The sequence below is a fragment of the Vanacampus margaritifer genome, chromosome 12, assembly GCF_051991255.1.
Source record: "Vanacampus margaritifer isolate UIUO_Vmar chromosome 12, RoL_Vmar_1.0, whole genome shotgun sequence".
In the NCBI taxonomy this organism is placed as follows: Eukaryota; Metazoa; Chordata; class Actinopteri; order Syngnathiformes; family Syngnathidae; genus Vanacampus; species Vanacampus margaritifer.
The window spans coordinates 3,005,378-3,022,442 of record NC_135443.1 but is presented as its reverse complement, the minus strand read 5'-3'; the positions used below and the strand labels follow the sequence as shown (position 1 = coordinate 3,022,442).

The window sequence follows — 17,065 nt, the reverse complement described above, 5'->3', positions numbered from 1 at the left end:
AAAGTTGTGTTGTATTTAACTTTTAAGCACAATACATTTATATTTAATATTTTAGAACTTTGTTTTCAAATATTCATATATGTACCATTTTTATTTAGGTGCAATCACTTTTACTAAACAAGAATTAAGCCTTAAATTAATAGAAAATCATTTATCTGAATAAAATACATACCTCGTTTTTGCTGAACCTATTACACTACTATATTTTAATGTTGGTCTTTATGCTGGTACTTATCATTAAGTTTAATTTAATTACTAAGTATTATTTGAGGTGGCACATGTAAAAAGTTCAAGATGACACAAGGTCTACCCACGTGTTGCCATTCCTAAAACGGAATTATTGTTAACGTTTGAGGTGCAACAATATAATCGATTCTCAAATTAATTCTGACAATCGATTTCTTACAGACTCTTTCACCCTTTTTTGTGGCATTTTTGTTTGGTGGTGTGCTGCCTTGGCAAAAAAAAAAAAAAAAAGTGGTTGCGAGACACTCACAGCTGATTGGCTAATGCATTGGTCAGACCCACCTGAGTCTTGATTAATGGGACGCTTTTCAAAGAGGCACCATGAAGTTAGCACACCACACATCAGTCTTACTGTATGTATTCCATACTTTTTTTCCCCCCCCCACAATGTCACACCAACAAACATGAGCACGTAATTTCTGCCAATAGTGCAGCATTCTCATAGCCGAGGCTGCTGATAAAAGTTACTGCCGGTTTTGGAGGGTTGGGTGGTTTCTAATGGGAGATGGCCGAGGAAAACAGACATGTGATGAGGCAAATGAAGCAACTTCATGTGACCGACGGCTGAGGAGAGGCTTGGAGAAGAGGACAAACACCCGCTTGTGTTGTTTTCTCCACTCAGTCTGCCAGTGCTGCACTCAGGCAAGTTCGCTCTCTATTATCATTTCATATATATTTTTTAAATGTTTAACATGATGTTGTTTTTAAAGAGATTGCGTTTGATAGAAGGCGAGCACATGTTTGGAGGAAGCTTCAATGCATGGATTTAAACATTTTAACCTTTACTTTGACATCGTCGTCCACAGTGGGACTATATGACGTTCTAGCTGTGAGTGAGATTTGTGTTTTGTTATCTTCTCTGCACATTTTGGTCACGTTTACAAATGAGAGAAGGCCTATATTGATCATTAGAGTTGGTGTGTGCTGCTTTTTATGCACCACACCCAAGGCTGGACTGGCAATATGACTTGGAGGGCAGATGCCCGGTGGGCCCGGCGTCTTTTAGGGCAGATGTAATGCGATTTTATTATTACTTTTTGACAACAGCCAATTTATTAATTTACAATATACTGCATTTTATTTCATGAAACCTTGACTGTGGATGGTATGACAAATAAGGGCGGTCTAAGCAGAATATGATATTTTTGTGCGTGCGTGCACCAGTCCAGCCTTTACCACACCCGAAGGCGCACACGGAAAAAGCTACAAAATGTATCAGTCCGTTATTCAACATTCGGCTTGTCTCTGCTGTACATGTCAGCTCATGTCTGATTTAAGTTAACACACAAAATGGCTCCAAGTGTGTTTTGGAAAACAAGAATTTGTACATTAAAGTCACAGTTATTTACGTACCGGCTTCTGTATGCACATACATGTCAGCTGGCGCATCAATTCAGTTCACTATTTACCATCTGCTTTCATTTGTCTCACAAGATGAGCCTTATGCTTATTTTTGTTTGGTGCGTATAAAACAAATTGTCATCCTTCATCACTTTGGACATGAATTTAATTCAATCGCTTTTTAGAGTGTATAATATTTCTTTTTCATCTGTTAGTTTTGGTTATGGTGGTTAGTATTGACAGTTTGAAAAACTATAAACTACAAGAAAGAATCATTTTCAACCTCCAATGGCAGCCATTTGCATTTTTTATGAGGCCGCACAATAAAATGAATCGGCTAAACTTGCTCCCTTTGCATCAGGCATCCTCGCCAGCCCTCCCCCGAGGGTGACGCCGTAGTGGCCGCGATGCAGACAATTAAGACCGTGGAAACTCAAGTTCCCTTCCTCAAAGAGAGTTTCTTCACCAGCACCTTCAAAGACAAGCGGAAGAGCAGCGCCTCCGGCGTCCTACGCCGACAGCAGCCGCAAGCCGCGTACATTTCCGGTCTTCCCGAGCATCTCTGCCCTTTGCCCTCCGAGCAGCCCCTCGCCAGGGAGCAGCGGCGCTTCCGCTCTAACAGCAGCCCGTTATGCAACCGCTCCGAATGGAGGGGAGCAGATGGGGACAGGAAGGAGGGGCAAACGGAGAGGAAGGATCAGAGCGCAAGACAAGCCCTGACTGGGAGGGGGGGCGAGCGAGGAATGAGCGTCGGTGGCGGCGAGCACGCGGCTGTCACCGACAGACTCCGCCTCCTCTCGTCATCATCGGCGGCAGCATCCTCGCAGCCGCCTCCGACCGCGCTGCCTGAGCAGGCGGAATTTGGCGGAGGAGCCCGCCAGGACCCCCGCCCGCATGCCCAGGCTCGACCCCAGCAGCACGGCCTTTTAGCCAGGGGGGTCCGCCTCCTCCGCAGCATGGGCAACCAGGAGGCCAAGCAGAAGAAAGGAGCCAGCGGCAAGGATGGCTCGAGCGAGGCCGGCGAGAGGGAAGCGGAGAAGAAATCCAAAAAGTCCAACAAGACCAGCAAAGGGGAACAAATTGAGAAGAAGAAATCCAAGTCGGATTCGAAGGTTTCAGTGTTCTCCGGGATGAAGATCAGGAGGACTTCCAAGGCCAAGGGATTGTCCAAGGATGACTTGCTGGCGGACGAAAGGTGGGTCAAACCCGGAAGGGGGGCCAGCCTGTCTGCCGAGGAGATGCTGTCGGATTTTGAGGGCGATCTGAGCCGCTTGACTGCAGGCAGCCAGCAATCCATCATGGATGAATCCTGCCACAAAGCCGGCTCGGGATCCGACGCGGAGATCTACAGTTTCCACTCGGCCGCAGCCGACACCGAGGATCTTCTGTCGGACATCCAAGAAGCCATGAGGGTCCAGCGTGAAGACTTCGTAGGAAGCAGTATGGCGGAGAAGTTTCTATCCGATCAATCTTTGAGTTTAGACAAGGACGTCTCTTCCCGTCAGAACAACAAATCCAAAAACCATAGCGCGCTCATGACCAGAGATCCGTCCCTGAGTGAAAATGAACCGTCCTCGGCACCCGACACCGAGAGGAGCAGTGGAAGTCTTTTTCCAAAGACCAACAGCACCTACAGCTTCCCGGACACTTTGACCACCACCCCCTCCTCTTACGAGAGTGCTGAGGATGACCTGGAGGTTCCGGTCCTGTGCCACAGTCAAGAGAACTGGACCGCTCAAGACAATTTACCAGGTATGCCATGTGTCTTGGTTGAACCAGGAAGTGCGGGGCCTGTCGTGGCTCACAAGAGTGCAAGCAGCATGGACTTATCTTCAGAGCGAGGGGAGGAAGACAACAATGTGGGACACAACTTCCTGTCCCTGAGGAAGAAGAGCAGTCTCTCAATCAGCCTGCCGGCTACCGAGAACCCCGCCAGACCGACTTCCGCCATCTCCCCGTCCACTGTCAAACTCTACCCTCCGGTGCACCCCTCCTATGTGAAGACCACCACCAGGCAACTCAGCTCCCCCGTCGGCTCCCCCCTCACCAGCCCCTGTGTGCCGAGGAGAACGGACTTGGGGGAACCCGAAGAGGTCCAGGTAGTCAGGGGGCGCAAGCAGAGGTCCAGCTCCATCGCGGGGCCACTCGGCACCTCGGCGGACTGGTGCGGAGAGCCGGACGGCGGGGATGGAGCGGTCTTCTTGGAACAGGAGCAAGCGGAGAAAGGCGCTACAGGGGGCACTTACTGGACACTGGGTTCCAGGAGGGCTCAGTATGGACACTCCAGGTCTTCCAGGGGGACAGCTTCCTATCTGGACATCTTCTCTGGTGAGTTGTAATCTTGTTTGTGAGTCTCTGCTCAATCCAAGTTATTCCAACTGTATGTTTACGCATATGTAGAAGAATATTTCAAACCTTTACTTAAATCTCAAAAGATTGAAGGCACGGCCTCATTCAAAAATGGGTACATTCTGAAGCAGTTTTATCAAGTTCAGTCCCAGTCCGGAGAATTTTCATCAGTAAACAATCACTTGAACGCAGAGATGGCAAATCCAGGGTCCAGAAAGTAAAAACCCTGCCACAGTTTGGCTTTAGCCCCATTGTGCTAGCTAGCTAGCTAGCTAAACAAGCACCCGGAGAGCTAGCTAGAGAGCTAGCTAGAGAGCTAGCTAGAGAGCTAGCTAGCTAGTTCCTGGGGCTTAAGCCAAACTGTGGCAGGGTTTTTCTTTCTGGACCTGGATTTGCCACCTCTGCTTGAACGAGACCAGTTGATTAAATCCCAAACAAAGCGGTGGCAGGGTGCCTTTCAAGACTTTGTAAATGAAACATGAATGAAGAAGTGCTAGGAGGCGTGTCCCACAGGAAGTAGAGCGTAAAGACCGACATCTGCTTGCAAAGTGCTCCTCAGAAGACAAGATTTTTTTAAAACACGTATACTAATGAAAAGAAACATCAGGTTTTAGTTGATCAATTCATCTCTTTGATGCACTGAATCTTTCCACAAAGGGTGGCATGTGACTCACAAGACTTGGTAGGATTTTGTTCAAAAACAAAGAATACTCTCTCTACAGGGTTGTCCCCAAAGTCTGGACACAGACATAAGAAATGAAATTTGGAAGTGCATTTCATTAATAATAATGACATCTTAAATATGATTTCAGACATTTGTGATTTTTTTAAGTTGATGTCTTTTTCGCAACACTCGCTTTCATTTTAGTGGGTTCAATTTAAGATATTAAAATATTGAATATCGCTGGTGTCGGGCTTTGTACCTCCAAAATCAGCAATTTTTAACACTTAAAATTGGCCAATAATTTGTAATAAATAAATACATTAATTAATAATGATGATGATAATAATATTAGTGATATGCTACATATTTTTTTTTTTTTTAATTTTTCATTAATTTCCTCACAAGGAAATAACAAATAGCTCAAGCTTCACATCACAGATGTTGGAAATCTTTGGAGATTTTCAAATTTACATTGCTTGAAAATTAGCATTTTTGCATTTTAATACAATTTTTTTTTTCCTGGTTAATTGAAATAAAGTTTAAAAAAAATACATGTAAATATTTCATTTAATTATTTAGTTATGATTCATCCCTAATCTTCACTACTTTATTGTGGCGAAATGTTTTCTTTTCTCGGTTTTTCGGTGTCCAATGACAACCCCCCCCCCCCAAAAAAAAAAAAAACACCATGTCATATTTGACCTTTATTTATGTGAAGCTGTGCTGGTATTTTCAACATTTGCTTGGCACACAGCTCAACCTATTAGACAAAATGTTATTATACAAGTTGTACAACCATGTAAAAAAAAATCCCGTTCTGAAAATGACCATTGCAAGAAAATGATTGGACGTGAAGGCCAAGTAAAACAGTGGATCTCTATTGAGTCATTAAGAGGTCAGTCTATGAAAACAAAGCTACCTTGTTCCCTTTCTGACGCATTAGATGAGCTCAGCTGCTCTCCGTGTGTGTGTGTGTGTGTGTGTGTGTGTGTGTGTGTGTGTGTGTGTGTGTGTGTGTGTGTGTGTGTGTGTGTGTGTGCGTGTGTGTGTGCGTGTGTGTGTGTGTGTGTGTGTGTGTGTGTGTGTGTGTGTGTGTGTGTGCGCGCGCGTGTGTGTGTGTGTGTGCCCTACAACAATTGACGACACGCGCAGATTTGCCCACAATGCATCATTGAGGATGCTAAACCAAAGTGACAGTTTATCTGCGTGGTAAATATGAGTCACGCATGACGTCATTTCACATCTCATCAGACTGAACCCGACACAGAGAGGTGTTTTATTATTCTATCGCAAACAAGCTGCATTAGTGACATTTCAGCGTCGCAAACGTAGAGAAGTGTGTGAGTGCTTGATTTGTCTCACCGTTCATTCCCTCGGCACTGCATGTGATGCTGCGGAATTTGTGGAGCTTTCCAGGTCACTCGCAGCCCTGAGGAGGGAAGGAGAGACAAAAAGTATTAGCAACAGCCATCCATGAGGAAAAATTGACATTATTCCGTTTCATTCATTGAACTAATTTGATTTCTCCCCATTGGCTGGAATTTAGCATAGTTTCAGACTTTGTTTGAATTATTACACAGTATCCTGCGTGGAATTGTCCCCAAAAGTCTCTTTAAATTACACAATGTAGCGCGAGCCAGTTCAGGAGCTGTGTCGAAAAATTTTGGCCGGTACAACGTTACGAATGTTCGGTTTTAATTGACGCTGGCAGATAATAAGTCACTTTCATTATTTTAGTTGGCCGCATAATACTGAAATGTTCATTTTTTTATTTTTTTATTTTTTTATTTTATTTTATTTTTTTTAAATTCTGGAGAATACTGAGCTCTCCAGAAAAAAAATGAAATGTTTATTTATGTTGCATGTGGTCCAGCTTATTTAGCTACATGAGAGGATTTTATACTGTAAAAACAACAACAACCTCAAAACACCCAAATGATTGCAGGAGTGCGAGTGATAAACCACAAACAGAACGAGGGTACTGAATAACATTTGGTCCACCATTTTTTGTGTGCATGTATATAAAGTGGAGCTGCACCATTAACACCTTCACATCAAGTGTCAGGGGGTTCGCATGCAAGTGTTTAATTATCACATTCCAAACTGTCACAACGATTTAAAATCATCTTCTTAAGTCTGCATTCTGTGTCTGAACCATAACATTCTTCTCATCTGGAACGTGAGGTCACTGATGAAAGTAGTGTATACCTTCAGGCCGCACTCTGCTGGACAGGCTTTGTATGAGCCAGGAGGAGGGCTCGTCACAGGAGCAGGCCAAGGAAATGTGTCAGCGAATGTTGACTCGGGGCCTCCTGCATCCCTTCAGCGACAACGGAGGGGACCGCCACAGTGACGCCAAGCTCACTTTTAACGTAAGCCGGCATGCCACGAATATACGGAAAAGGTGTAAGCGCAGAACCAGCACCCTCATCTATCCAGCCATCCAGTTTGAGTACAAGTACAGCTGTAAAAATAATAATAATAATTTAGTTAAATTAGAAGTACGGCGTTTTTCCCCTTGTTTTTTTTTTTTTATTCAAACAATAAAAGTAAAATAAAAACTATAGATACCGAAATGGACAAAGGTAAAAATAAATAATAATAATAAATAAATATATTTCTGTCAATTATATAGTATCTGTTTTTATAATTTAACAGACCAAAACAAAACTCTCTGGATGCGAAATAGTTTGCCCATAAAAAAAAAAAAAGTTAGTTAGTTAGTCGTTGTACTGAGATTCACGTTCCTTTTTTTAACCGAGAGCTAGCTAACTTGTATGCTTTCAAACAGAAATCACAGTACAGATATCTATTTTCAAAGGAGTAGCCTACAAAATAAAAAGTCATCCGAAAAATATATAAAGTTTAGATACCTGAAAAATATAGTTAAAAGGGAAATCAGCAGTTTTAAAACCACTATTAAGATTTGAATGTCAATGTAGCCCCACTTGGCTAATCTCTCTCCTCTTGAGTCTCTGACCAAACTTGCACCCCTCACTGTCCAGCATTCTTAAACGTGGTCATTCATAAAGATAAGAGAATGTGAAAGTGTTTAGTATTAGTAAATAGTCACAGAAAAGACTGTCAGGCTTCAACAAAATGGGGAGTGCTAAGCTACCATTTGCTATGTAAACAAGCTGACGTTAGCCACGGCTGCTACGTTGGTAGCATACACTATCTTTGAAAATTAATTTCATTTTTTTTCTAGAATGCACAGTCAATTTTTTAAAACTCAAACAGAGGTAATAAACGTACCTGTCAAGCAGAAATCTTGCTAATTAACATTTTTGAATCCTCCGCTTTTTTCACGCTACTTCTGTTTGCTAGCACTATGTCCAGTAATTAGCAAATGTCGGCGGGGCTTATTTATTTAGCTAGCTAGTTATCTTCCCTGAGGTTGATATTCCAACACTAGTGTGCTTCCTATAATTTTCATAATTACAATTTAGGCCTATGCTTGCAAACCATCCTCGCCCTTTATTTATATACATATTATCGAGCTGTATGCCAGCAAAGACTGTTGTCGGTATAAAATGTCTCAATCTTGCTCTCGGCGATGTTTTGCGTAAATATACATTATTCCTTCAGTCTGTTTAAAGCCGCTGTTTAGTTTATAGTCTGAAGTGGCCACAAACGGTTCCTTGGCTTTTCAAAGTCATCTCTGCAGCGATGCGTGCGCCTTGTTAAGGAAAGACATTCTTTTGATACAAAAGGCCGCCCTGAAACACGCTCATCCACGTTCATGGCCTTTCCGCGCATGACTGGATTAAAACGTCTCCGACACCCACTCTACTCTGGCGGTCACAATCGGCGATGCTCGCCTAGACCATCTGCTGACCACGTTATGTAACCGCTCCACGTGCCTCCATCTAGTTTAGCCAGCCTGCTATTCCCAGGCAAAACAATAATAATCTAAATCTGAGGTTTGGACCAGCACAGTCCTTCATTATGCAATTAGTCAGCTTTGCCAGAAATAACCGGGGGAAGTGTGTTGCTTTTTCTCTCTTTTAAAACTCTTACTGTACATACTGTTGATAAGAGACGGAGGTTTTGCAATCATGTGAGGGTGATAAAAGGATGTGAGGGGGGGATTTAATTGCATTCAGGGGACATAAAGCATGAGTGACTGAAATTAATTAGCTTAAGGAATACATTAGACATGAGCTGTGCTTTTTGTTCAAAAATAATTGAAGCACAGGCTGTTAATTGAAAGGAGAAAAAAAAAGCATTCCATCTCATTTACACCTCATTTATGCCTGAAAAGTATGGAGGTAAAAACTAACTTGTAAAAAAAAAAAAAAATTGTACCTGTAGAAAAAAGTCTAAATTTGTATCTGTAAAAGTCGTGATTTGTACCTGTAAAAAAAAAAGTGTATCTGTAAAAAAAAAAAAATAAATAAAAAATAAAAAAGTGTACCTGTAAAATAAAAATAAAAAAATTGTACCTGTACAAAAAGTGTAAATTTGTATCTGTAAAAGTTGGGATTTGTACCTGTAGTAAAAAAAATTTTTACAGATACAAATTTTTTTTTTACAGGTATAAATCACGACTTTTACAGATGCAAATTTAGACTTTTTTCTACAGGTACAAATTTTTTTTACAAGTTAGTTTTGCACCATATTTACCTCCATAGAAAATAACCTAATTTTATTTTATGTAATATATTTCTGTCCCCAATAAGTCTAAATAATAGGTTTGGTTGTAATTAAAAAAAAAGAAAGAATCTAAAATAACAATGGCGACATCCCCAGATCATACATACAGTCACAACTTGTAGTGCATGTTTCAGTCCTGCTTCTACTTCTTAACACGCAACCATGTATTTGCCATCATGTCTTACCTTACCTGCCTGCAGGGGGAGCAGCTGTACACCTGGGCCACTGTGGGGCTGCCGGTGTCCTCGCACCTATGGGAGCTTTACGGCGGTAGAACTCCGACTCCGAGAGTGCAAAGTTCCAGATTACCATTGAAGGCCACTTCAGCGGCACCGTCTCACCCTCAGGTTGGTAGAAAGCTGCCACCAGAGGTCAGGCTTGTCTCATTCGACCCAACACATGGTAACCCTTGTTTTTGTACGAGAACTAATAAATAAGAGGATAGCTAAACATACGCTTTAGATTCAACTTTGTGAGCACAATTTGCAAATGCGTTGTGGTGGTAGTGGTCTAACCTGCTCCCCCTTTGCTTCATTTGAGGCCCAACGGGACTCAATGTCTCTGGGGGTCAAATCTCTCTTACGATCCCACTCATCCAGTCTGGAGCCAAAAGGTCTGATGGAGTCTAGACATTGTAGACTTTGTTGACCTGCATGTAGCTTACACTTGGCTCCTTTTTTTGATTTGGGTATTTGGGATTGATATGTAAGATAATAGGTGAGGTGTCCCGAAATGTTCTTTAACATGCACATGGAATGCAGTGAATATGAAGAAGCAAACTTGGATGTGTTATTGGCAAATGTATTTGTCAATTTGTCCCTAAATGAACAGTATTAATTACAAAATCATTTTTATGTTTATTTAACAGTCAACGATCAGTATGTCTTGTTGAAGGGTAATAATATTTGTGATGCTAAAATATAATTAATGTTTATCCATATATATTTAAATGTACTATTAGACAAAAAAAAAAAGAGCACATCAGTATTTCTGGATTACACTGTCAAATTATTTACTCATTATTTACTCTAATTGCATTCCTGAGTGAGTCTCTGTGGTGGAATGCAATACTCGATTCATTTCGGACTCATTTTTGGCTATTAAATGTTGAATTCAGTTTGAAATTTTGAGTTGCTTTTCAAAGTTTACAGTATTAAGAGCTTATTGAAATTGAAAGCGTCCATAAAGATGTCATGAAGCTGTCATTTTTGTGCCAGGCGGTCTTTTATAGTGATTTCCAACCATGAAATCATCATCAGGTGTTTCTATTAGGGGTGTCAAAATTAGTGGGTTCATTTTGAGTTAATTTAGAGTTAATTTAATGCCTCGATTAATGAGGAAAGTCTGTATCGGGGGAATTCCAGTTGCGACGCAGCAGACGCATGCATGTCAAAAATTAGCGGTAATAAATGTAATAATAATGCATATATTAGTGAACACTGGGGTCAAGACAATTTTACAATTTTAAAAATGTGCAGAATTTCACAAGTTTCTCCATATTAAAGATTAGAAAAGCTCTTAATAGAAAAAGAAAAATGCACAAAGCTGTCACCAATGTCTTGCAAATGTCATTATGCCATTTAGTGGCAGAAAAATGACTAACGCAAATCAATATCACACTCTTCTTCTTTCTTTTTTTTTTCACGGTACAGTACATCTTTTTAATTTTAACCCAATTTTATGAATTATCGTATGAATGACTAAAAGATGCAGACATATTTCTATTGGTTTAAAAAAAATCCACTTTTATTAACAAGTACATGAAAACTTAAAATGAAATATTGTATTGTACATTTAGAACAGATATAAAATTAGCGATTAATCGTGAGTGAACTGAAGTCGTGCGATTAATTTCGATTAAAAAATTGAATGGCCTGACACACTCAGTTTCTATCTGTCGACTTGCTAGATTTTTACGCTCAGTTAAACAGAGCCAAATTTAACACTGTGTTAATAAATTGAGACGAAATCTGTAATTTTTCAGTATACAGTATTTACTTTTTGTGACTTTTTTTTTTATGATGGAGTGTCGTGAGATTTTTCTATTGTAAAAAAAAAATGTATTTCTTGGCTCAACAAAGGTTAGGGAGCACCGTTGTGACGTATTTGACATCTTTCTTGTGCTTTGTGCGCTGACAGGCAGAGCCCAGCAGGTTGAAGTCGTCAGCTCAGTCTTCCTCCGAGGATGACGGTGGCGTCATAGCCCAGCTGGAGAAGACCATCCTCGACCTTCGTGTCAAGATGGCCGCGCTGCAGGGCCAGCAGGTCTCCTCGAGCCAGGAGGTGTTTGTCCAGACCTCGCCGCTGGGAAATGGTTTTAAGTTAGATGTGACGACTGGCCTCCCCAAGCCTGAGGGGGGCTTTGTCTGCACGTGCCAGCAGAACAAGACTATCGCACCTCCACCTCCTCCTCCTCCTCCTCCTCCACCTTTACCTGGACTTGGATCCTGTCCCCCGCCGCCTCCTCCACCTTTACCTGGACTTGGATCCTGTCCCCCGCCGCCTCCGCCGCCGCCGCCACCACCCGGTTTTGGAGCTCCGCCCCCACCTCCTCCTCCCCCAGGTATGGGCCCCCCGCCGCCGCCCCCACCTCCCGGAATGGGCCCCCCTCCCCCACCCCCGCCCCCAGGCCTCGGCCCCCCACTGCCACCGCCGCCGGGGCCCGGGTTCTCCGCCATGGTCCAGGAAGCCGCCCCCGCCAAGGCTGTGATCGAGCCCCCCAAGCCGATGAAGCCCCTCTACTGGACGCGCATTCAGCTGCACGCTAAGAAGTAAGAACATGAAGGCAGATAGGCATCGCTGGCACTGAGCTGGTCTTTACGTAGGAGAGAGGAAACTTGTCCACTTAAGATAAAAATCTGCTGCATACTGTGAGGCGATGGGGATGCTCAACCTTGCGGAAAATGGATGTGATGCAGTCCAGGGAACCACAAATTAATTGTTGTGCAACACATTTTGGTTCCTATACTTGACAATAATATTTTTTTTGTGACCTCACGAGTCTAAACATGACATTCTGATTAATATTACATTTGTGGAATACGAGTTATGAAGCAAAATCCAGCCTTTTTTTTTTTCCATCTCAGGGCGTGGCCATTTTGTTACTTGCTGTCGACTAAAGATGACATCACAGTTGCTCAGGGTTCTGGCTACGACCAATCACAGCTCACCTGTTTTTTGAAGCTGAAGCTGAGATTGGTTGTTACCTGAGACCTGCGCAACTGTGATGTCATTTTCACTCGACAGAAAGTGGCAAAATGGCCGCCCTCTCAGATGGATAAAAACGGCTGGATTTTGCTGCTTAACCCTAATAGGGTCAATTTGATTTTGAGTCACAAGAGTTCAGTTCGATTTGATTTCTCCTTATTCGATTCACTTCAGTTCAATCCAATATCAATTCATTATGGAACATCAATTATTCTTAAATGTCATGGACATGATAAAAACGCCACAAATATTAAGTTCCAAAGTTAATTTTGCCGAATCAGTAACTGGTCAAATGTTTTAGTTTATTATTAAAAGTAAAATAAGTTAAAGGGATACTTGATTCATTGAGCCATTTTCAGCAGTGAAATGTTAATATTTTGTCTGGAATTAATTTGATAACTTAATTATTTTTCATGTACAATTAATACCTTTAAAAAAATAAAAATTTCCTACTTGCTGTCGACTGATGATGACATCACCTGTGCTGAGGAAGTAGGTAACGACCAATCATGGCTTACCTGTTTTATGGGCTTGGTCAGTCAACTGAACCATGATTGGTCGTTACCTACTTCCTCAGCACAGGTGATGTCATCTTCAATCGACAGCAAGTAGAAAAATTAGTTTTTAAAGGTATTAATTGTACATGAAAAAAATAAAGTTACCACAGTAATTATAGACAAAATATTAACTTTTTACAACTCAAAATGGCTCAATGAGTCAAGTATCCCTTTAAGTGTTACACAAACATTGATATCATAAGGATGAGATGAAAATATTTTGACGATTCTAATTTAATAATTGTAAATATAAACTTAAAATATTCTGAATTGTCTTAAAGTGACTTCCTCTTGAAAACGGTTGAATCTCGGATTTGGCCTTCCTTCAAAACAAAATGAATGGATTCTTCATTGGTCCTTGTGACACTCAAAACTGTTTAAAGGTCAACGCTGCTGTGGAAAAGTGGTCGATTTTTCACAGTATTGTATTTGTTGTCTGCCTTTGTATGTTTTTCAACGTCATTTTTGTCTTTCTGCAGGCAGAGCGGTTCATTAGTTTGGGAGACAATTCAAGAGCCAACTGTGGACTTTGATGAATTTGTGGATCTCTTCTCCAAAAGTGCCGTGAAAGAAAAGAAAAAACCCATTTCGGACACAATCAGCAAATCCAAAGCCAAGCAGGTATGATTTCGAAGCTATGTACTCGATTGGGGGATGCCTCAGGGCTCTTATCTTGTCCCACTGAGTGCTTAAAAGCAGACGGTTATTCTGTGGCGTGAGCTCTGGCTCCCGTCAAACTCCCGCCTGACCATATTATGGCAGCCGGCCAGTATTTCGCGTGCGGCGAGAAGAAACCTTGCGGTGGCGATGACTCCTTTCGGGAGGGATGGAAGCCTGGGAGCCGTATTTCATGATGCGGTTCCTCCCATTGTGCTCGCTGTGTGATTCACTTTTCTGAGCCAGAGCGTCTCTCGTTGCCAGCACGCTTCATGCTACTCCATCAATCAGCCAGCGGAGAAATGTTTGATCTCCAATTCAAACATGTTCTTGTCAGGATTTGTATGTTGAATGTATTTAACAGCTAAATTATGTGTTTCAATGGCGAATAGCACAAATAATATTGTTCCGGGGAAGTGCTTTTCCCATCCGATTGTTTGCGAAGAGGAAATGTGGTTTTCCGGAATGAAAATGATTTCATGGGAGCGGGTGACTTCCAACCGACATGCGAACATCTCCCAGAAACTTTCCGCTGAAGTGAACGTTGGACACTTCCTTGAAACGTCTGTTGCCCAAAAAAAGTCAAAATCCACTTCTTTTCGGGTGCCACCCCATATCAAAAGCTTTGAATTATTTTTGTGTCCGCCCTCTGTTCTTTTTATTTATTTATTTTTTAGGAGGTCTGAGAACAGTTAAGTGGACTTTAAATCACTTTAATCTTCAGTTCATCACTCTCTGTGAACACAGTGAGTACAGAATGTGGCTGTGATGCAGCCAAACATTTGCAACTCAAAGTGTTGCACTCTTTTTTTTTTTTTTTTACCAGATTGTGACTGAGTATAATTGCACCATCTAAAGCTCTTAGCTTTCATAGGCAGATGCTTTTAACCTTTGTAATTAAAGTCACTGCCATTGATTCTCCGGCTATTTTTATGCGTCCATGTAGCAGACAACAAAGGACATTTTCTTTCATTTACCTTACAGATGCACGATCCAGGATGCTCTGTTTGCCATTATACTCTCCCTTTTTGGGGAAAATCAGTGACCACATCACCAAACAACTCTTTTCTGTGGTCCGTTCCACTATTAGGAAAGACAAATGACAAAATTGGGACAGACAAATTGTTGGATGCGGTCGGTTCGATTCCAGTGGTCATGGCAGGATGGCACCACTTTTGGATGTTCTCAAACACAGCGACGCAAATGAGAACATGATTCCAAAAACAGAATTGCACCTCAGCATTACTTTTGTAATGACCCAACCATAGTAATAATAACTTCTATTTCCATTAATGTTAGTTTCATTATAAAATTCCAAAAGTGCGCTGTCATTTTAAATTCAGATTTCATAAGAACAAAAGCCAAAATTTGGTCAGCCCATCATGAGGAGATACATTTTCACTGGGCTCAGAAGTATGCAGATTATTTTCCAACAGTGTGCTAATAAACAAATTATTAAACAAAATGTACCTTTTGCCTTTTCGGTGACGTTACCAGTAAGGACATTCCTCGACGCTGCGCAACAAACTTTTCCAGCGTACTTACGCTATCAAGCTACCTTGAGAACAAAAAGCACTAAACCGGAGGTGCCTCTTCAAAATAAAACCGTTAGCCTAAAACCGGTAGCGCTGAGAACATCTTTTTTTAATGGTCTTTTTAATAAAGCAAGTACATGTGGACATTCGGCCAATTTTTGCGCCCTGCTTGGCTAACCGGGAGCGTCCTTCCATGGCTGTACTGAGCCCAAACATTTTCCCAAGAATTATCTTGAGGAAGATGGTAGGCCAATTCACTATCCCGCGCTGCAAAAATATTGAATATTGAAGGAATTCTGACATCCCCTGACCTCAAGCCTATTGAGAACCTGTGGCTCGCCTTCAAAAGTAGGATTGACGAGGGTGGGGGGCAGTAACTCTGGAAGGGAAAATGTATTTATGAGATACAGGCAGAAAGTATTCCTTGCCTGACAAGTTCAATGGATGAGAGAATTGTTAAGCTATATGCTAACCATAGGCTTAATCATTTGGATCGATGCTAATTTCGTTAGCGTTCTTATGGTGTTTCGCATTAGATGTTAGCATTAAGAGAGCAAACTTTGTGTTTCGCATTAGATGTTAGCATTAAGCTAGCAAACTTTTATATGACAAAGCAATGTGGTAGGTTAAATATACGTGTGTTTAGTTTTACAATCAACTCCGACCGACTGAGTGTCAATAAACAACTTGATGCAAGCACAGTTGGACTTTTATCTGCCAAACTGCTCACATCACACTCAGGAGAGTTGCTTTATTTTTTTACCATGGAACAGTCTGATTTATTTTTTTGTTTATTTAGGCAGTGCCATTTTCTTTTCTCTTCTCTTCTGTATGACCCTCATACCTCTTTGTCTTGGTTGGCTAATAATAACATAAACTTTTAATTGGTCTCTCAGCCGTAGACGCTGTTCGTCACGACTGGGAGATGACTGATGGAGATGACGGTGGCGGTAAAGTCAATTGAGACATCGTAAATCAACGAGACAGCATTATAATTTCATATAAATGTTTGTGGTTAGTAGGCTTGTGTTGCACTCCCACACAAGGAAAATGTCAAAGGAGGGGGGTAATGATCCTGTCTTTCGTAACATGTCAATTATTGAAATGCTTTTACTAGGTTTGTTCTTCTGTTTAACCCTGTTTTTTTTTTTTTTTTTTGCCTGGTCGTTGATTGCAGGTGGCGAAGCTTTTGAGCAACAAGCGTTCCCAGGCCGTCGGTATCCTGATGTCCAGCATCCATCTTGACATGAAGGACATCCAGAATGGTGAGTGACGTTGTGGGAAATGATAGAGGTCCCAAAAGAAGAAGAATGAGTTGATTGGTCAGGACCTGCTTGCTTTTCTTTTCTGATCAAGCACAGTCTTGACGTGCTACTGGTGAACCCTCTTATTACAACTGATCATCAGTAGTAAACATTTTTAGCTTCAAATATGAATCAAAGGCCGCTCAGAATGCAGGCGGCCATCCCTGCAATACAAATTCAATGGATGAGAGAATTTTTAAGCTATATGCTAACCATGGGCTTAATCATTTGAATTGATGCTAATTTTGTTAGCATTAAGCTAGCAAACTTTTGTAAGACAAAGCAATGTGGCAGGTTAAATATACACTACTCACAAAAAGTTAGGGATATTTGGATTTCAGGTGAAATTCATGGTAAATATAAAATGCTGACGCTATCGTTGACGATTGATAATTGACGATATCATATCATGAAAGTAGGACATTTAAGTAGAATGATGCACTTTCCTCATCGCAAACAATTGAATGAAAGAAAAGTTAACAACAATGGTGGGTACACCACCCTTGTGCTGCTTTTATAGAAATACAAAATCCCGTCCCCTGCTCTCAT

General features: G+C 41.5%; 1 protein-coding gene across 2 annotated transcripts in view; it reads left to right on the top strand.

Moving 5' to 3' along the window:
- Nucleotides 1-585: 585 nt before the first annotated feature.
- Nucleotides 586-17,065, top strand: part of fmn2a (formin 2a) — a 44,024-nt gene continuing 27,544 nt past the window's right edge. For both annotated transcript variants that reach the window (XM_077582257.1, XM_077582256.1), the window contains exons 1-7: nt 586-888; nt 1,949-3,915; nt 6,815-6,972; nt 9,457-9,603; nt 11,396-12,027; nt 13,500-13,641; nt 16,390-16,477. In XM_077582257.1, coding sequence (XP_077438383.1) covers nt 1,995-3,915; nt 6,815-6,972; nt 9,457-9,603; nt 11,396-12,027; nt 13,500-13,641; nt 16,390-16,477 — 3,088 coding nt within the window. In that variant the 5' untranslated portion in view covers nt 586-888; nt 1,949-1,994. The remainder of the gene's footprint in view (nt 889-1,948; nt 3,916-6,814; nt 6,973-9,456; nt 9,604-11,395; nt 12,028-13,499; nt 13,642-16,389; nt 16,478-17,065) is intronic.